The 22,196-nt window shown below is 44.4% G+C and overlaps 2 protein-coding genes across 5 annotated transcripts in view; both read left to right on the forward strand.

Annotated features, from left to right (window-relative positions):
- Positions 1 to 22,196, forward strand: part of HIVEP2 (HIVEP zinc finger 2) — a 356,839-nt gene that overhangs the window by 111,735 nt on the left and 222,908 nt on the right. The gene's annotated exons all lie outside the window — the stretch shown is intronic.
- Positions 4,721 to 6,142, forward strand: LOC134910959 (paraneoplastic antigen Ma1 homolog). The gene has a single exon (XM_063919351.1). The coding sequence runs from the start codon at positions 4,721 to 4,723 to the stop codon at positions 6,140 to 6,142; it is 1,422 nt and encodes a 473-aa protein (XP_063775421.1).

Here is a 22,196-nt window from a genome sequence, read left to right on the forward strand (position 1 = left end):
AAATTACAACCTATATCCTATATTAGCCGGGGATTGTCCAATAGTGAGAGGAGATATCCAGTACACAAACTAGAATTCCTTGCTCTTAAATGGGCTGTGGCTGATAGATTCCATGAATATCTATATGGAGCCAGCTTTGAGGTATTCACTGACAATAATCCTCTGACATATGTGCTTACCACTGCCAAATTAGATGCCACAGGGCACAGATGGTTATCTGCACTTTCTATCTATGATTTTAAAATTAAATATCGTCCAGGCATCAATAACATAGATGCAGATTCGTTGTCTAGGTTGACAAGAATCGAGAGTGAACCTAATAGGTCAGAATGGATTGAAGTTCCTTCAACAACCATTAAAGGATTGTGCTTTACTATACGATGCCAAAAGGAAGAGATCCGGGAAAGCATTAGTGCCCTTGGAGCCTCTGAAAAGGCATTACCCCTGGCTTACTGTTGGTTAAGTCAATTAGAATTAGGAGGCCTTTCATGCATAGGTAAAGACAAAGTCCGTATGGATCAACGGAGTGATTCAGATATCTCTGTTGTCATACGCTGTATTGAGTCAGGTGGTGCCGACTGTGATATAGGCGCTATGACACCTGCTTCAAAGTTGATGATGAGACATGTCAAGCACCTGGTTGTGAAGAACGGTATACTGTACCGTAAATTGGTTAAATCAAATGGAAAAATAAAATTTCAATTGATTGCTCCACAATGTTATAGGGCCACTATTTTAAATTCCTTACATGATCAGCATGGTCATCTCGGGGTGGATAAGACAGCAGGATTGATCAATGACCGTTTTTACTGGCCATTTATGGAACAGGATATTGCAAATTACTGCAAAACCTGTGGTATTTGTGTATTGAGGAAGACTTTTCCCACTAAGTCTTCTCCCCTTGTGACTATTAAAAGCCAGGGTCCTATGGATCTAGTCTGTATTGATTATTTATCATTAGAAACATCACCAGGGAAAAGGTGTAACATTCTTGTAGTAACGGATCACTTTACCCGCTATGCTCAGGCCTATGTTACCCCTGACCAGAAGGCGGCTACAGTAGCCAAGACCCTATGGGAACGGTTCTTTGTCCACTATGGGCTACCAACTAGATTGCACTCCGACCAGGGGCGTGATTTTGAAGGAAAAATTATTCAGGAACTTTGTCTGTGCTGTGGGATAAAAAAATCTAGAACTACCCCTTATCATCCACAGGGTAACCCACAGCCGGAGCGTTTTAATCGTACCTTGCTCAATATGATGGGTACACTGGATCCACAGGGTAGAACTCAATGGAATAGGAAGATATGTCATTTGGTTCATTCCTACAATTGCACTAAGAATGAATCCACTGGGTACTCCCCATATGAATTGATGTTTGGGCGGGAAGCCCGATTGCCCATAGATGTTTCACTAGGTCTTCCCTCCCATGATGCAAATGGGCAAACTCATTCACAATATATAATTAAATTACGAAGAGAGCTTAGAGATGCCCATAAATTAGCGCAGGAAGCGTCAAAAAAAGCTGGGGCTAAGAACAAGATTAGATATGACCTGCAAGTAAAAGAGAATGTATTAAGAATAGGGGATCGGGTACTAATACAGCAATTAGGAATTCCCAGACGACAAAAACTAGCTTATCGATGGAGGCCTAATCCATATGTGGTAGTAGATCAATTACCCAATATACCAGTCTATAAATTAAGGTCAGAATCGGGGGAGGGACCAGTTCTTACGTACCACCGACAGCATCTTTTGCCTATAGCACAAGATCTTCGTCTCCCAGATATTACTGAAGATGAGCTAATCGTAAGATCTAATTGGAGAAATGGTAGTAGATTACGTTCTTCCCAAGACCAATATCAATTATCAGAAATCCCAGTAGGTCATGATGAGGATACTGAGGAAAAGGAACATGGCCCAGGATATTTCTACTATAGTGGTGATAATGATAGCTCGGTTCCTTGGATCTCTGATGGTACCACACCTCATGCGATTAATGAGAGTTTCCCAGAAAACGATTGTAATATATTAATTAATATTAATAATGAGGATGGAGAGATAGAACCTGAAAAAGGACTTGCATCAGAAGGGAGTATATGTGATACTGATGTTGACACTAGTAGGGATCTTTGTAGTGATAATAGGATTCCTGATGCTGGTGAGAATATAGTGCATAGTTATAGGCCATCCAGGGAACGGAAACCTCCATTGATATTATCATATCCTGAATTAGGTAAACCCTCATATTTACCTCAAATGATTCACCCAAGTATAATACTTACCTGGCCTTACTTTGGGTATGGAAAGGCAGAGGATATTTGGTGATCTTATAGTTTGTAAAAGGGAGATATACAGATCACCAGGGGGAGAGTGTAACACGAATGTTAGTTCTTATTGTTTGTTTAGCAGTCAATTAATATAGCTATCGATTATTAATTAAAAGACAATAGGTCTGAGGTATATATCAATCTATTGTGTTATAATACAGTGTATTATAAGTATAAGTGATATAAATATATATATATGACATAGATATATTTGTCTATATATGTAAATAGTATTGATGATTAATTGATGTAGTTGGGCCATATATTGTGTATGTAGTCAGCCGACCTGTATACTTTAATATATATTAGTATATGTACTTCAATGTGGGCTCGAGACATTGTGGCTGGCAATAGTCTGCAGGGCAGTAAAGGCGGCTAAAAGGGTCTCTCGCTGTGATCGCGTGCTGCAGGAGTAACAACCTGCCGGGCGGGAACGGCGGGTCCGCGAGCAGAGAGCAGGGCTGACCGCGAGGCTAATGGAAAGATGGGAGTTGATTGGCGGCAGCAGGGGGATCGCGCGGCTCCGGCGGGAAGCAGGAGGCACGAGCCGAGGGTCTGGGGACGATAAATAGAGCTCCCCGTTGACAGACGGCAGACTGCGGTTCCCCCTGTGAGTGTACACACCTGGATCTCCTGGGCAAGTGACAGAGCGGTATGTTCACTGCTGACAGCGGAGTCCAGGTGATGTGACCGGAGCAGGGCAGACGGAGAGACGCTGTTGGGCGGCAGAGTGAGTACTACTAAGTTACTCACCATTGCGCTGGAGTGGCTGTGCACGCCCACTGAGAGGGGAAGCCGCGAGGTCAGTGGCCGACGAGCGGAAGAGGTCCGGCGCTATTCACCGCGGAGAAGGGGTGAGGCGGATGACAGCGGCGACAGCCAGCCCCAGGCGGCAGGTATAGCGGTCTAGCAGTGGCTGACTGAGGAAGAGGAGGACTGCCGAGAGGGGAAGTGACGGCCCATGGCAACCAGAGAAGCCACTCTGGTTGCTAAGACAGCGAAATGAAAAGGTCGGTTTAATGACGAGGGGGATCTCCGCCCACTTGACTCTCTGTCATAGAAGTGAAGGAGGAGTCGGGGGAGCGCTCAGTAACTCATCAGGACAACTAAAATGTGAGTGAACAAACCCCTGTATATTACACCCTTTTGCACACCTCACCTACGCACAAGAATACCAGCGATAGGCATCGTTATCACCAGGTTACATATAGAACTATAAGCGAAACGATGTCAAGAGGACACAGGTGCATATTCACATAAACTATATGGAATTAGATAGTAAGTGAATAGCCAATACTATTATAGCATGGTATCTCGGTTCATGCTTTAACTTGCAGCATTTTCAGAGAACTGTGAAATAGATATATATCTTATTGAAGTCATCCCGCAGGACTGTGAGCTGGTATGAGGAGGAGAGTTAGGGATGAGTTAATGCAACAGCATGGATTTAAAGTGGTAGTGCAGTTATTCCGGCTGCATACACAGAAAGGACAGTACTGACAAGAACTACTACAGCAGGCATTTTTTCAAGCCACACCGCATACAGGGCTCTGAAATTCTAAACTAACTGAGGATGTTCAGTATACAATGATTCATAATTATTCCCCGAAGTGTTTGCTTGGATAGTAATTGACAGCTGATCTCTGTTACAACTTCAGAAAGGACACCGATACCCAGGGAAACATATAGCAACATATTTAACAACATTTGCAACATTTGCTACAGTAACATTCATCAGTGAGATCATCACGTCACTAAAAAGGAGAGGGGAATGTTATTCTGGCTAAAGACTTTGTGTTACATAGTTAATATAAATGCTTTATTTGATAAATGTCATGAGTATGTTGTAGTGCACTACTATTTTTTAAGAGTACCCGGGTCACTCTCATACTAGCCTTAAGGTAAAATTTTTTGTGTATGCATGCAAACATATTGTATAGGTTCCTGACAGGGGAAATAGTAGTATGGGATAAATCTATATTAGAGTATCAGAATTATAATTAATGTATACAGTCACACTTTCAGTGTTATGGGGTAAATAAATATACATGTTTATACTTACCCGATGTAAATTGTAACTTTGTGTTCAATCCGGAGACCCTGGAGGCGAGAAGACAAAGCACAGGTACCATATTATATTGTGAAAACAAATGTGCCCTCTATACATTTAGGATACATATGTACTTATAACTATTGTACATTATTATATAGGGGAGGCTTACCCAGGCAAGCCTAAGTAAATAGCTTGGGTGGAGGCACAAGATACTTAGTAACCATCTTCTAGTGAGACCACTAGGAAATATAGTAGCTAAGGAGGGGTTACATTTGGAGGCACCGCGTGAGATACTTTTTCCAATATACTCAGGAGTAATTGAAGCACAGTAACCAAAATGAATCAATATACAAGTAGTGAAGCCTTTAATTGGTGTACAAGAAAGGGAGTGAATCCAGAAAGGAGTTTTATATTATGTGGGGATCTCACAGACATCACCGAGGGAACAATTATGACAGAGATGTTATTTTTGTTTGGGGTAAAACAACCAAAGATTGCTGATAAGCAGTTTAGGGAAAGCGGAGAGTTGTGCGCTGTATTAATATCTACTAGCCAAGATTTAGAGTCTGAGTTGTTGCCTAAGGTGGTGGCTGTGAGATCTAACCCAGACCGCAGGTGGAAAATTATATGGCCTGAAAAGGATAGCAGTGAAAGGGCTGCTGAACCCTTAATTGAGGGTGATTTGTCATCTCCGGATAGAGGAGATATTTCTGCAGCTAGGGGAGAAAGTAGTCAATCACCAGGTATTGAAGAAAAGTTAGGGAATCAGTTGGAAGTTATAGCTGATAAAGTAGTACATCAATTAGAAAGGTGGCATTATGAGGGTAGCTATAGACGATTGAGGATTTTCTCAGGAATGCTTCCTGTACCTACTGGTGAGGAACCTTATGAAGCCTGGAGGGAAGCAGCCATACAGCAGTCGGAAGAGTGGCATTGCCCTGATCACATAAAGAAGCAAAGAATTGTAGAAAGTTTACGGGGACCTGCCATGGGAATCATTCAGGCCACTAGAAAGAGTAATCCTGAGGCCACTGTGGCTGACTACTTCCAGGCTTTAGAATACACATATGGGACCTTAGAAGACGTAGGTGATTTGGTTGCTAGATTCAACCATACATATCAAAAGATAGGGGAAAAGTTGTCGCAATATGTATATAGGTTGGATAAAATAATTTATAAAATAGTAGATAAGGGAGGATTATCTCCTGCTGAGGTTAATAGTAGTAGGTTGACCCAAGTAATTCGAGGAGCATTAACGACTGACCCTGTGGCTCAGCGATTGCGGTGTACTTCGTTATTGTTAGGAAGTCCCACCCTTAATGATTTAATTAAGGAAATTACCCAGGAAGAAGCGTTAATTACAAATAGGGAGAAAACCCATACCAAAGCCGTAAAAGTTGTAGTACCCTCCCCTGAGGCTCAAGTGTCACGGGATGACAAGTTACTCACTTTGGTAGAAGAACAAAATAAAAAAATGGACCAGCTTATTCTGGCATTAAACCAAAGGGTGGCACCGTCCAATGTAGCTTCCCATAATTCTACTAGAGGGCTTACTAATGGTAGGGGAACGTTTAGGGGAAGTAGAGATGTTACATCAAGGGGGTGTTTCCGATGTGGACAGCTGGGTCATAGGGTGGTGAACTGTCCCTTTGGCTGGAGTACCCCTGAAGCCGGAACTAATGGTCAGTTAGATAATGTTCCTTTTCAGGGAAACGACAGTGGGAGGTTGGCGGGCCCCTCGCCGTCTCCCAGAAATTAGATGTAGATTCAATGGGGAGTGCCCAGTGGAGTAGTTCTATCCCTGATGGTATGATTGGACCTGCTCCTCGTGTGGTCGTTAAATTGAATGGACATCCCTGTCCTGTATTATTAGACAGTGGGTCCCAGGTATCCATTATATTTGAGCACTGGTATAGACACTATCTCTCTGATGTTCCTATTATGCCCTTGGAAGGATTGGTAATCTGGGGGTTAAGTGACCAGAAATACCCATATTTGGGTTATGTACTAGTTAATATAGAATTCCCAACGGAATTCATTGGTGTGTCAGAACCATTACCTTTCATTGCTCTGGTATGCCCAGAGTCACCAGGGGATAAGACAGCAATGCCGGTGATTATAGGAACTAATGCTCACTTATTCAAAGTTCTCAGTGATTGGTGTTTACAAATGAGTAGGGAAACTATGGCTGCTACCATGTTGACTCACATTACTGATTTCCCGGAAATAGAGTCTGGGCACAGGGAATCCTCTTTGGCTCAGGGTCTATCACTGGGCGATTTAATTCCATGTTTCCAGGGGAGTGACCTTGGGTTGGCAGAGCGAGATGCTCTATGTAAAGAATTGATGAAAAGGCAGCATGTCTTTTCTCTTGGGGAATGGGACTTGGGTAAAGCGGCAGGTGTGGAACACTGTATTAAACTTACTGATGAGACTCCCTTCAGGGAGAGATCACGCCGACTTGCCCCTGCGGATTTGGAGGATGTTAGACAGCATCTCCGAACTTTGCTGGAAACTGAAGTTATTCAGCATTCTGAGAGTCCATATGCCTCCCCTATAGTAGTGGCTCGGAAAAAAAATGGCAATATCAGAATGTGTATTGATTATCGGAAGCTTAACCAACGCACAGTACCAGATCAATACACTGTTCCTAGGATAGAGGAGGCATTGGACTGTCTGCAGGGAAGTAGGTGGTTCACAGTGCTGGATCTCAGGAGTGGGTATTATCAAATACCTATGAGTCCCCATGATAGAGAGAAGACTGCATTTATCTGCCCTTTAGGTTTCTTTGAGTTTTTAAAGATGCCTCAGGGTATTAAGGGTGCCCCGGCTACCTTCCAGAGGATCATGGAACAAACAGTGGGTGATATGAATTACCGTGAGGTATTGGTTTACCTTGATGATATCATCGTATTTGGATCCTCTTTGCAGGAACATAATCATCGTTTGATTAAAGTACTGGATAGATTACTAAAAAAAGGGTTAAAACTTTCTATAGATAAGTGTAAGCTCTGTCAGCCCTCTGTTATTTTTTTGGGACATGTTGTGAGCCGACATGGTATTTCCACTGATCCCACTAAGGTGGAAGCTGTGAATAGTTGGCCCAGACCCACAAGGCTGAAGGAGTTAAGATCTTTCTTAGGGTTTTGTGGGTATTACCGCCGCTTTGTACCCTATTATTCGGTGATATGTCGCCCGCTTAATGAATTAACCAAGGGATATCCACCTGTTGGTAAAGCCATACTGGTCAAACCGTCTAACAGGGGGGGTTATTTTAAACCATCTGAAGAATTTGGGGATAGATGGACAAGCCAATGTGAAGAGGCCTTCCTCAAGTTAAAATGGAGTCTTACCAATACCCCTGTATTGGCATATGCTGATCCGACAATACCTTATGTACTACATGTGGATGCGTCCTTTGATGGCCTAGGGGCAGTATTGTATCAACCTCATGAAGAAAAATTACAACCTATATCCTATATTAGCCGGGGATTGTCCAATAGTGAGAGGAGATATCCAGTACACAAACTAGAATTCCTTGCTCTTAAATGGGCTGTGGCTGATAGATTCCATGAATATCTATATGGAGCCAGCTTTGAGGTATTCACTGACAATAATCCTCTGACATATGTGCTTACCACTGCCAAATTAGATGCCACAGGGCACAGATGGTTATCTGCACTTTCTATCTATGATTTTAAAATTAAATATCGTCCAGGCATCAATAACATAGATGCAGATTCGTTGTCTAGGTTGACAAGAATCGAGAGTGAACCTAATAGGTCAGAATGGATTGAAGTTCCTTCAACAACCATTAAAGGATTGTGCTTTACTATACGATGCCAAAAGGAAGAGATCCGGGAAAGCATTAGTGCCCTTGGAGCCTCTGAAAAGGCATTACCCCTGGCTTACTGTTGGTTAAGTCAATTAGAATTAGGAGGCCTTTCATGCATAGGTAAAGACAAAGTCCGTATGGATCAACGGAGTGATTCAGATATCTCTGTTGTCATACGCTGTATTGAGTCAGGTGGTGCCGACTGTGATATAGGCGCTATGACACCTGCTTCAAAGTTGATGATGAGACATGTCAAGCACCTGGTTGTGAAGAACGGTATACTGTACCGTAAATTGGTTAAATCAAATGGAAAAATAAAATTTCAATTGATTGCTCCACAATGTTATAGGGCCACTATTTTAAATTCCTTACATGATCAGCATGGTCATCTCGGGGTGGATAAGACAGCAGGATTGATCAATGACCGTTTTTACTGGCCATTTATGGAACAGGATATTGCAAATTACTGCAAAACCTGTGGTATTTGTGTATTGAGGAAGACTTTTCCCACTAAGTCTTCTCCCCTTGTGACTATTAAAAGCCAGGGTCCTATGGATCTAGTCTGTATTGATTATTTATCATTAGAAACATCACCAGGGAAAAGGTGTAACATTCTTGTAGTAACGGATCACTTTACCCGCTATGCTCAGGCCTATGTTACCCCTGACCAGAAGGCGGCTACAGTAGCCAAGACCCTATGGGAACGGTTCTTTGTCCACTATGGGCTACCAACTAGATTGCACTCCGACCAGGGGCGTGATTTTGAAGGAAAAATTATTCAGGAACTTTGTCTGTGCTGTGGGATAAAAAAATCTAGAACTACCCCTTATCATCCACAGGGTAACCCACAGCCGGAGCGTTTTAATCGTACCTTGCTCAATATGATGGGTACACTGGATCCACAGGGTAGAACTCAATGGAATAGGAAGATATGTCATTTGGTTCATTCCTACAATTGCACTAAGAATGAATCCACTGGGTACTCCCCATATGAATTGATGTTTGGGCGGGAAGCCCGATTGCCCATAGATGTTTCACTAGGTCTTCCCTCCCATGATGCAAATGGGCAAACTCATTCACAATATATAATTAAATTACGAAGAGAGCTTAGAGATGCCCATAAATTAGCGCAGGAAGCGTCAAAAAAAGCTGGGGCTAAGAACAAGATTAGATATGACCTGCAAGTAAAAGAGAATGTATTAAGAATAGGGGATCGGGTACTAATACAGCAATTAGGAATTCCCAGACGACAAAAACTAGCTTATCGATGGAGGCCTAATCCATATGTGGTAGTAGATCAATTACCCAATATACCAGTCTATAAATTAAGGTCAGAATCGGGGGAGGGACCAGTTCTTACGTACCACCGACAGCATCTTTTGCCTATAGCACAAGATCTTCGTCTCCCAGATATTACTGAAGATGAGCTAATCGTAAGATCTAATTGGAGAAATGGTAGTAGATTACGTTCTTCCCAAGACCAATATCAATTATCAGAAATCCCAGTAGGTCATGATGAGGATACTGAGGAAAAGGAACATGGCCCAGGATATTTCTACTATAGTGGTGATAATGATAGCTCGGTTCCTTGGATCTCTGATGGTACCACACCTCATGCGATTAATGAGAGTTTCCCAGAAAACGATTGTAATATATTAATTAATATTAATAATGAGGATGGAGAGATAGAACCTGAAAAAGGACTTGCATCAGAAGGGAGTATATGTGATACTGATGTTGACACTAGTAGGGATCTTTGTAGTGATAATAGGATTCCTGATGCTGGTGAGAATATAGTGCATAGTTATAGGCCATCCAGGGAACGGAAACCTCCATTGATATTATCATATCCTGAATTAGGTAAACCCTCATATTTACCTCAAATGATTCACCCAAGTATAATACTTACCTGGCCTTACTTTGGGTATGGAAAGGCAGAGGATATTTGGTGATCTTATAGTTTGTAAAAGGGAGATATACAGATCACCAGGGGGAGAGTGTAACACGAATGTTAGTTCTTATTGTTTGTTTAGCAGTCAATTAATATAGCTATCGATTATTAATTAAAAGACAATAGGTCTGAGGTATATATCAATCTATTGTGTTATAATACAGTGTATTATAAGTATAAGTGATATAAATATATATATATGACATAGATATATTTGTCTATATATGTAAATAGTATTGATGATTAATTGATGTAGTTGGGCCATATATTGTGTATGTAGTCAGCCGACCTGTATACTTTAATATATATTAGTATATGTACTTCAATGTGGGCTCGAGACATTGTGGCTGGCAATAGTCTGCAGGGCAGTAAAGGCGGCTAAAAGGGTCTCTCGCTGTGATCGCGTGCTGCAGGAGTAACAACCTGCCGGGCGGGAACGGCGGGTCCGCGAGCAGAGAGCAGGGCTGACCGCGAGGCTAATGGAAAGATGGGAGTTGATTGGCGGCAGCAGGGGGATCGCGCGGCTCCGGCGGGAAGCAGGAGGCACGAGCCGAGGGTCTGGGGACGATAAATAGAGCTCCCCGTTGACAGACGGCAGACTGCGGTTCCCCCTGTGAGTGTACACACCTGGATCTCCTGGGCAAGTGACAGAGCGGTATGTTCACTGCTGACAGCGGAGTCCAGGTGATGTGACCGGAGCAGGGCAGACGGAGAGACGCTGTTGGGCGGCAGAGTGAGTACTACTAAGTTACTCACCATTGCGCTGGAGTGGCTGTGCACGCCCACTGAGAGGGGAAGCCGCGAGGTCAGTGGCCGACGAGCGGAAGAGGTCCGGCGCTATTCACCGCGGAGAAGGGGTGAGGCGGATGACAGCGGCGACAGCCAGCCCCAGGCGGCAGGTATAGCGGTCTAGCAGTGGCTGACTGAGGAAGAGGAGGACTGCCGAGAGGGGAAGTGACGGCCCATGGCAACCAGAGAAGCCACTCTGGTTGCTAAGACAGCGAAATGAAAAGGTCGGTTTAATGACGAGGGGGATCTCCGCCCACTTGACTCTCTGTCATAGAAGTGAAGGAGGAGTCGGGGGAGCGCTCAGTAACTCATCAGGACAACTAAAATGTGAGTGAACAAACCCCTGTATATTACACCCTTTTGCACACCTCACCTACGCACAAGAATACCAGCGATAGGCATCGTTATCACCAGGTTACATATAGAACTATAAGCGAAACGATGTCAAGAGGACACAGGTGCATATTCACATAAACTATATGGAATTAGATAGTAAGTGAATAGCCAATACTATTATAGCATGGTATCTCGGTTCATGCTTTAACTTGCAGCATTTTCAGAGAACTGTGAAATAGATATATATCTTATTGAAGTCATCCCGCAGGACTGTGAGCTGGTATGAGGAGGAGAGTTAGGGATGAGTTAATGCAACAGCATGGATTTAAAGTGGTAGTGCAGTTATTCCGGCTGCATACACAGAAAGGACAGTACTGACAAGAACTACTACAGCAGGCATTTTTTCAAGCCACACCGCATACAGGGCTCTGAAATTCTAAACTAACTGAGGATGTTCAGTATACAATGATTCATAATTATTCCCCGAAGTGTTTGCTTGGATAGTAATTGACAGCTGATCTCTGTTACAACTTCAGAAAGGACACCGATACCCAGGGAAACATATAGCAACATATTTAACAACATTTGCAACATTTGCTACAGTAACATTCATCAGTGAGATCATCACGTCACTAAAAAGGAGAGGGGAATGTTATTCTGGCTAAAGACTTTGTGTTACATAGTTAATATAAATGCTTTATTTGATAAATGTCATGAGTATGTTGTAGTGCACTACTATTTTTTAAGAGTACCCGGGTCACTCTCATACTAGCCTTAAGGTAAAATTTTTTGTGTATGCATGCAAACATATTGTATAGGTTCCTGACAGGGGAAATAGTAGTATGGGATAAATCTATATTAGAGTATCAGAATTATAATTAATGTATACAGTCACACTTTCAGTGTTATGGGGTAAATAAATATACATGTTTATACTTACCCGATGTAAATTGTAACTTTGTGTTCAATCCGGAGACCCTGGAGGCGAGAAGACAAAGCACAGGTACCATATTATATTGTGAAAACAAATGTGCCCTCTATACATTTAGGATACATATGTACTTATAACTATTGTACATTATTATATAGGGGAGGCTTACCCAGGCAAGCCTAAGTAAATAGCTTGGGTGGAGGCACAAGATACTTAGTAACCATCTTCTAGTGAGACCACTAGGAAATATAGTAGCTAAGGAGGGGTTACACTTATATATGTTAGTGGGCAGGAATAATTACACTTTGTTGATGATGTCACAAACTAGGCACATTTACTGCTAATGCAGTTCCGGACGCATCGTCAGATGCACACGGCTGTACATATGTGCCGACATACATTTTGTGGGTCCTAATTGATTAATGTGTGCCCATGTAATGTACCAACTCTGCATCAGCACCTGTGTATTGCTTGTAATTACTACACAAACTATTAATGAAAAGATTGCCAGAGACAGTGTAATGACAAGGTTATTTAAACATTTACTTTAGTATATTGTAAGCATTGTGCCTTAAGCTAGTGGTTCCCAAACTCTGTAATCCCTAGGCCAAAAGTTTTTTAATAAGATAATCAGCAAAAATGATGACGTATGTTGTGCTTACCGGTCATCTTTAGGTTCAGTAATGCGTTTGCACTTCTGTTTGTCCATATATTTTATCATTGGCAGCTGACAACACAACTACCATATTGACCATAAATTATTTGATATGTTTCTGGACCACCAACCCATGGAATTCCTGCAAGTGCCCTGTGGCACCCTGAGATGCCACAGCACCCACTTGGGTAACCACTGCCTTAAGCCAAGCATTCCAGACATACTTGATGACTTTAGATTTCTTCTCTCTGTACTTCTCTCAGAGGTGCAGCTGAACACTTTGGAGGCAAGGCTGGGCTTGTCACATCATAAGGCCTGCTCCCATTCCATCAAAATGTAGTGGGGAAGGGGTGAGGCTAAAACAATGATATTTGCGTCATTTTAGCCCCGACCCCTCCATATGGACCCACGATTCACGGTATTATCTCCCCATCCTGCCCGCTAGTAAGTGGCCGGGATGCAGGAGATCCACTGCCTCTTCCCGGGGTTTGGGGAGCTCCTGCAAAATTGGTAGTCTCCACATCTTCCTGGAGAGTAGGTAAGTATGATTCCAGGTTAAATTCTATAACCTGTATGTTATAAAGATATTTTAAATAAGTAATAAAATGTTAAAATAATAAAAGCACTCAAGTATGATAAATGTATGTTTGATTATTTTTTTTAAATTGCATTTATGTAAATTCTATGCAGAACTACTCGATATACTATAGATGCTTTACTCTGAATTGAGTAAGTAAAATAATGCACCATGAGTATTGACATGTACAGGGAGGGATGACATGGCTGTAATGTTTATATCACTGTTATGTTACCTAGGCAAGGTGCTGTTTTGCACAAGTCCCTTGGGCCAGAAATATTGCTCACTGTTTGCAGTATTGGAACTAGAATAGCTGCCCGTTCCGGTATCCCCTAAAGGTGTTCAAGCTTGAGATGTCAAATTTACATTTTCTTAAGTCACCTGTTTTGTTCTTGTCTGTACGACGCTGTTAGCGCCAGGGTTGAACTGGCCCACATGGGTACAGAGGAAACCCCCAGTGGGCTCCACCTCCTCCTCTTTGGATTAGGTTCTAGATTGTGCACTCAAATGATACATATGTTACCTTTTACTGCACAGGACTATTGTGTTTTGCTGTCATTAATCTGGTACATTATCATGCATGCACTAGCAGTATTTGCTATAGGTTGAGTATCCCTTATCCAAAATGCTTGGGACCAGAGGTATTTTGGATATCGGATATTTCTGTATTTTGGAATAATTGCATACCATAATGAGATATCATGGCAATGGGACCCAAGTCTAAGCACAGAATTCATTTATGTTTCATATACACCTTATACACACAGCCTGTAGGTCATTTAATACAATATTTTTAATAACTTTGTGTATTAAACAAAGTTTGTGTACATTGAGCCATCAAAAAACAAAGGTCTCACTCTCACTCAAAAAAGTCAGTATTTCAGAATATTTGTATATGGGATACTCAACCTGTATATATTTATCAAGGAGCCCAGTCCATGCACTCTCTAATTGTTAGTCAAATCTATGTGTGGGGGTGGGTGGGGCTGGTCTCCCCCCTTTGGATACTGGCCACAACCCTAAACACTGGCTCCTACTATTACATTCCCTTGGTGGGCCTTTCATGCCCCAGTCCGACACTGTCTAGCGCTGCCTGTGTTACGGGGTAGTTTTCTGCATACCAATAGGAGCATATGGGGAAGGGAACGAGTTGCATGACAGATGAGGATAGTGATGTGTTATTCCTCCTGTATGTGCAAATATTACCATATCCTACTGCTGGGCCATGCATTCAGCATTATTTTGTAAAAACTAGTTATATCGTTCCAGTGGAGAATATTGGATTCACACAGAGAAATTGTAAATTCATTATCTGCCAATGATCTAACTTTACACAATGTCTTTATTGGCTACATATAGCTGTTAAATGAGGGTACTTTTCTAATTTTGGGACCGTTGTATATAAATATATACTGGAAAGTGATAAAGAAGCTTAGTTATACAGTACTCCTACTGACAAATTAGGTCAATAACCATAAAAGTTATCTATTGAAATGATGGTGTTATAAAGGGGTTAAACATGTTTGGTGTGTTTCAGCCTAGGGCAGCAGCCCTCTGTCTCTCATTTGTAGTACTTAAGTAAAGCTAGGTACACACTACGCGGTAAATTCTGCCGATCCCATAAACGCTCCAATCCGACAGAGCGATTATCGGATCGATGCGTACCCGTACATACTGAGCAATTTCTTGCTCTGTTTTTACTTTCTTTTGATCTCTACAACAGGACGGGTAGATCAGAAACATGCTATATCGTCCTCCCAATCTGGTTATTGCAGGGGCGCTTGAATACACAATTATCGGGCCGATCGGCCAATTATCAGCTGATCTGCCTGATAATTGGATACCGTTTGCACGGATTCATTTATCACTAAGGATAGGACACTGTCCACTGAAATCCTGTCCCAGCTGAAGTCCTGTGCCCAGCAGATGTTTCGGGCATACATTATGCAATTATATCCCCGACTTGCAGATTATTGGTGGATCGGGCCGATAATCACCGACCACAAATTATTACACTGGTATACAAAAATAAACTTTTTTTCTCTAACGTCCTAGTGGATGCTGGGGACTCTGTAAGGACCATGGGGAATAGACAGGCTCCGCAGGAGACAGGGCACTCTAAGAAAGAATTAGGACTACTGGTGTGCACTGGCTCCTCCCTCTATGCCCCTCCTCCAGACCTCAGTTAGAATCTGTGCCCGGACGGAGCTGGGTGCATTTTAGTGAGCTCTCCTGAGTTAATAAGAAAGTATTTTGTTAGGTTTTTTATTTTCAGAGAGATCTGCTGGCAACAGACTCTCTGCTACGTGGGACTGAGGGGAGAGAAGCAAACCTACTAACTGCGGATAGGTTGCGCTTCTTAGGCTACTGGACACCATTAGCTCCAGAGGGATTGAACACAGGAACTCACCCTTGGCCGTCCGTTCCCGGAGCCTCGCCGCCGTCCCCCTCGCAGAGCCAGAAGCCGGCGAGTGAAGCAAGAAGACATCAAAATCGGCGGCAGAAGACTCCTGTCTTCATATGAGGTAGCGCATAGCACTGCAGCTGTGCGCCATTGTTCCCACACACTCCGGTCACTGTAGGGTGCAGGGCGCAGGGGGGGGGGGGGGGGGGGGGCCCTGGGCAGCAATTGAGTACCTCCTGGAAAAATAGAGCATATATACAGCTGGGCACTGTATATATGCATGAGCCCCCGCCATTATTTTACACAAAATCGCGGGACAGAAGCCCGCCGCTGAGGGGGCGGGGCTTCTTCCTCAGCACTCACCAGCGCCATTTTCTCTCCGCAGCTCCGCTGAGAGGAAGCTCCCCAGGCTCTCCCCTGCAGAAACACGATAGAAGAGGGTGAAAAAGAGAGGGGGGGCACATAAATTTGGCGTAAAAGCAATGTATACAGCAGCTACTGGGTTAACACTACGTTACTGTGTGATTCCTGGGTAATATAGCGCTGGGGTGTGTGCTGGCATACTCTCTCTCTGTCTCTCCAAAGGGCCTTGTGGGGGAACTGACTTCAAATAGAGCATCCCATGTGTGTGGTGTGTCGGTACGTGTGTGTCAACATGTCTGAGGTAAAAGGCTCCCCTAAGGAGGAGATGGAGCTAATATGTGTGTGAGAGGGTGTCTCCGGCGACAACGCCGACACCTGTTTGGATATGTGTAAGTGCTAAGGTGAATTTATTGCACAAAAGATAGAGAACAGACAGGAAATCTACACATGTCTGTCCCTATAGCGCAGAGACCTTCAGAGTCTCACAATGCTCACTATCCAAAATAATAGACACTGATATCGACATGACTCCTGTGTCGACTACGATAATGCAAAGTTACAGCCAAAGTGGCAGAAAAGTATTCAATATATGATTATTGTAATAAAGATGATTTGCATATCACTGATGACTCATCTGTCCCTGACACAAGGGTACACATTTTAAGGGGAAGAAAGCTGAGGTAAAGTTCCCTCCTCTCATGAGGAAAAAGAGCGGGAATCTCCAGACAAGAGACTGCAGCTTCCCACAAAGAATTCTCAGGTAGTGTCCTTTCCCCACTAGGGCCAGGATGTGATGGGAATCTTCCCCTAGGGTGTCACATTTGCCCAAAGGGTAGCCCTAGCTATTCTCAGGGATCCTGCAGATAGCGTGCACATTTTGATACACTACTCAGACCGGCGATTGTGTCGTCATGGGTTTATAGCGCTGTGGCGGCGTGGACAGGTACCTTATCAGCAGAAATTGAGACCCTAGTATGTATATATATATATATATATATATATATATTATATATAGATTACAGAGGCTGTCTTAAGAGATATCTATCATAAAACATGCCCAAAGAGACATGAGTATACTGGGTCCTAGAGGCAAAGCTGTGTCGATTTCTGCTTGACGTGTCCTGTAGAATATGCAATGGACAGATGATGCCAACTTAAGTGGCATATGGAAGGCTGAGGATTGTGTGGAGAAGGGTTCACGGACCTGGTCTCCACAGCTATAGCTGGTAATTCTGATATTTTGCCTTATATTCCTGCACAGCCTAGGAAAGCACGTCATTATCAAATGCAGCCTTTCGAACAAAGAAACAAGAAAGTCCGAGGTGCGTCCTTTCTTGCCAGAGGCGGGGGCAGAGGAAGCAAGCTGCACAACACAGCTAGTTCCCAGGAACAGAAGTCCTCCCCAGCCTCTACGAAAATCCACCGCATGTCGCTGGGGCTCCACAGGCGGAGCTAGACCCGGTGGGGGCACGCTTTCGTAAGTTCAGCCACAAGGGGGTTCACTCCCTGTTAGATCCCTGGGCAATAGATATTGTGTCTCAGGGATACAAGCTGGACTTTGAAAAAAAAAAAAAAAAAAAGATGCCTCCTCACTGCCGGCCCTGCCGGCTTCTTCCCACGAGAGGGAAACAGGGTTAACTGCAATTCACAAATTGTATCTTCAACAGGTGGTGGTCAAGGTTCCCCCTCCTTCAACAAGGAGGGGGTTATTATTCGACCATGTTGTAGTCCCGAAACCAGATGGTTCGGTCAGACCCATATTGAATTTAAAATCCCTGAACATATACTTGAAAAGTTCAAGTTCAAGATGGAATCGCTCAGAGCGGTCATCGCAAGGGAGGGGGATTTTATGGTGTCTCTGGACATAAAGGATGCATACCTTCATGTCCCCGTTTATCCACCTCATCAGGAGTACCTCCGATTTGTGGTACAGGATTGTCATTACCAATTCCAGACGTTGCCGTTTGGTCTGTCCACGGCACCGAGAATATTTACCAAGGTAATGGCAGTAATGATGGTGCTCCTGCGAAACCAAGGAGTCACAATTATCCCATACTTGGACGATCTCCTCATAAAGGCGAGGTCCAGAGAGCAGTTGCTGATTAGTGTAGCACGCTCTCGGGAAGTGTTACAACAGCACGGCTGGATTCTGAATATTCCAAAGTCGCAGCTGATTCCTACGACGAGTCTGCCCTTCCTGGGCATGATTCTGGACACAGACCAGAAGAAGGTTCTTCTCCCGACGGAGAAGGCTCAGGAACTCATGACACTGGTCAGAGACCTCTTAAAACCAAGACAGGTGTCGGTGCATCACTGCACGAGAGTCCTGGGAAAGATGGTGGCCTCATACGAGGCCATTCCCTGCGGCAGGTTCCATGCGAGGACCTTTTCAATGGGATCTGTTGGACAAGTGGTCCGGATCGCATCTACAGATGCATCGGCTGATCACCCTATTCCCCAGGGCCAGGGTGTCTCTTCTGTGGTGGCTGCAGAGTACTCACCTTCTCGAGGGCCGCAGGTTGCAGGTTCGGCATTCAGGACTGGGTCCTGGTGACCACGGATGCAAGCCTCCGAGGGTGGGGGGCAGTCACTCAGGGAAGAAGTTTCCAAGGGCTGTGGTCAAGTCAGGAGACTTGCCTTCACATCAATATCCTGGAACTAAGGGCCATATACAACGCCCTAAGTCAAGCGGAGACCCTGCTTCGCAACCAATCGGTGCTGATTCAATCAGACAACATCACCGCAGTGGCTCATGTAAACCGCCAAGGCGGCACAAGGAGCAGGGTGGCGATGGGGGAAGCCACTAGAATTCTTCGATGGGCGGAGAATCACGTACGAGCACTGTCAGTAGTGTTCATTCCGGGAGTGGACAACTGGGAAGCAGACTTCCTCAGCAGGCACGACCTCCACCCGGGAGAGTGGAGACTTCATCAAGAAGTCTTCGCGCAGATTGTAAGTCGGTGGGAACTGCCACAGGTGGACATGATGGCATCCCGCCTCAACAAAAAGCTACAGAGGTATTGCGCCAGGTCAAGAGACCCTCAGGCGATAGCTGTAGACGCACTGGTGACACCGTGGATGTTCCAGTCGGTTTATGTGTTTCCTCCTCTTCCTCTCATACCCAAGGTGCTGAGAATCATAAGGAAAAGAGGAGTGAGAACAATACTCATTGTTCCGGATTGGCCAAGAAGGACTTGGTATCCAGAGCTGCAAGAAATGCTCACAGAGGACCCATGACCTCTGCCTCTAGGGCAGGATCTGTTGCAGCAGGGACCTTGTCTGTTCCAAGACTTACCGCAGCTGTGTTTGACGGCATGGTGGTTGAACGCCGGATCCTAGTAGAAAAAAGGGATTCCGGATGAGGTTATTCCTACGCTGATAAAGGCTAGGAAGGACGTGACGGCTAAACATTATCACCGTATACGGCGAAAATATGTTGCTTGGTGTACGGCCAGGAATGCCTCTACAGAGGAATTCCAGCTGGGCCGTTTCCTTCACTTCCTACAGTCGGGAGTGACTTTGGGCCTAAAATTGGGGTCCATTAAGGTCCAGATTTCGGCCCTACCCATTTTCTTTCAAAAAGAACTAGCTTCTCTACCTGAAGTTCAGACGTCTGTAAAGGGAGTGCTGCATATTCAGCCCCCGTTTGTGCCTCCAGTGGCACCTTGGGATCTTTACGTGGTGTTGAGTTTCCTGAAATCACACTGGTTTGAGCCGCTTAAAACCATGGAGTTAAAATATCTCACGTGGAAGGTGGTCATGAAATTAGCCTTGGCTTCGGCTAGGCGTGTGTCAGAATTGGTGGCTTTGTCACATAAAAGCCCCTATTTGGTTTCCATATGGACAGGACAGCATTGCGGACTTGTCCGCAATTTCTGCCAAATGTGGTGTCATCTTTAATATGAACCAACCTATTGTGGTGCCTGTGGCTACTCGTGACTTGGAGGATTCCGAGTTACTGGATGTAGTCAGGGCTTTGAAGGTTTATGTAGCCAGAACGGCTAGAGTCAGGAAAACTGAGTCGCTGTTTATCCTGTATGCATCCAACAAGCTGGGTGCTCCTGCTTTAAAGCAAACTATTGCTCGCTGGATCTGTAACTCGATCCAGCAGGCTCATTCTGCGGCTGGATTGCCGCTTCCAAAATCAGTAAAGGCCCACTTCACAAGGAAGGTGGGCTCTTGGGCGGCTGCCCGAGGGGTCTCGGCATTACAGCTTTGCCGAGCGGCTACCTGGTCAGGTTCAAACACCTTTGCAAAGTTCTACAAGTTTGATACCCTGGCTGAGGAGGACCTTGTGTGCTCAATCGGTGCTGCAGAGTCATCTCTCCCGCCCGTTTGGGAGCTTTGGTATAATCCCCATGGTCCTTACGGAGTCCCCAGCATCCACTAGGACGTTAGAGAAAATAAGATTTTACTTACCGGTAAATCTATTTCTCGTAGTCCGTAGTGGATGCTGGGCGCCCGTCCCAAGTGCGACTTCTTCTGCAATACTTGTATATAGTTATTGCTTAAATAAGGGTTATGTTATGGTTGCATCAGGTTTGTCTGATGCTCTGTTGTTGTTCATACTATTGACTGGGTATGTTATCACAAGTTATACGGTGTGATTGGTGTGGCTGGTATGAGTCTTACCCTGGATTCCAAAATCCTTTCCTTGTAATGTCAGCTCTTCCGGGCACAGTTTCCTTAACTGAGGTCTGGAGGAGGGGCATAGAGGGAGGAGCCAGTGCACACCAGTAGTCCTAATTCTTTCTTAGAGTGCCCTGTCTCCTGCGGAGCCCGTCTATTCCCCATGGTCCTTACGGAGTCCCCAGCATCCACTACGGACTACGAGAAATAGATTTACCGGTAAGTAAAATCTTATTTTTTTTTACAAGACCTAAATAATCTGATGCGATCCATTTCCAGTTCACTGTGTGTGTACGGGCACCACCCCCGCCACGTCACCGTTGATGTCACCATCCCGGCAATATGCCGGGTTACTTACAGCGGCAGCGGGTCACTCCATGGAAGCTCCCATGACAGGCTCCCAGGTGCGACCCTCCTCAGGCGGTGTGAAAGGGGTATTAATGATAAATATACACCTCATTCTGGCTGACCTAAAAAGTTGTAGATGATTTTCGGGCAGATTTTGCCTTTGGGATGTCTCTCTTTATAACAATAGTTAGCCAGCATACTGGAACTCCATTTACCTCTTTTCCATCATAGAAATCAGCTGATGGGAACGCTCGCCATGCTCATAACTGACAACCCCAAAATTTTCTAGGAAGAAGTCTATGTAAGACAGGCCTCATTGCAGGTGGCAAGTTAGGATAGTAAACTGTATATTTTGTTTTAGATGTAATGCCTCTAATGTTAGTTAAGCAGAAATAGCAATCAGTTGAATGGTCGGGTGGTCTTCAGTATGCCGACTGTCGGGATACCGGCGCACAGTATACCGGCGCCGGGATTCCGACAGCCGGCATACCGACAGATTTTCTCCCTCGTGGGGGTCCACGACCCCCCTGGAGGGAGAATAAATAGCATGGCGCGCGTGTGCTCGCCACGCTGTCGGGATGCCGGTGGTCGGGCTTCCGGTGCCGGTATGCTGGTCCCCGGGACCCCGGCCGCCGGCATACTATACTACACCCGAATGGTCATTCGGTTCCCTCTAAATCATAGGAATTGCAAATGGCATATGATGTGAACCATTTTTCTAGCCAGTGAGAAGCCTAACACATGATACACAGCACATATACCCAGTTCTTAGCCAGATCACCAACTTTACACCCAAACACTTTTTCACAAGTGGCGTGAAATTTCACTACTGAGATTTGAAGGTTATTTCACCTCACACATAACAATATAGTATCTGGATGATTTAAACACTTTCTTGGCATTATTGAAATATTTTAACAACTAATACAACAAATACTTGTGCCAACAGGTTCCTCTATGGTGAGAGACACACAGGGTCAGAGGAGAATGTGCTG

The sequence above is a fragment of the Pseudophryne corroboree genome, chromosome 4 (assembly GCF_028390025.1).
Source record: "Pseudophryne corroboree isolate aPseCor3 chromosome 4, aPseCor3.hap2, whole genome shotgun sequence".
NCBI lineage: Eukaryota > Metazoa > Chordata > Amphibia > Anura > Myobatrachidae > Pseudophryne > Pseudophryne corroboree.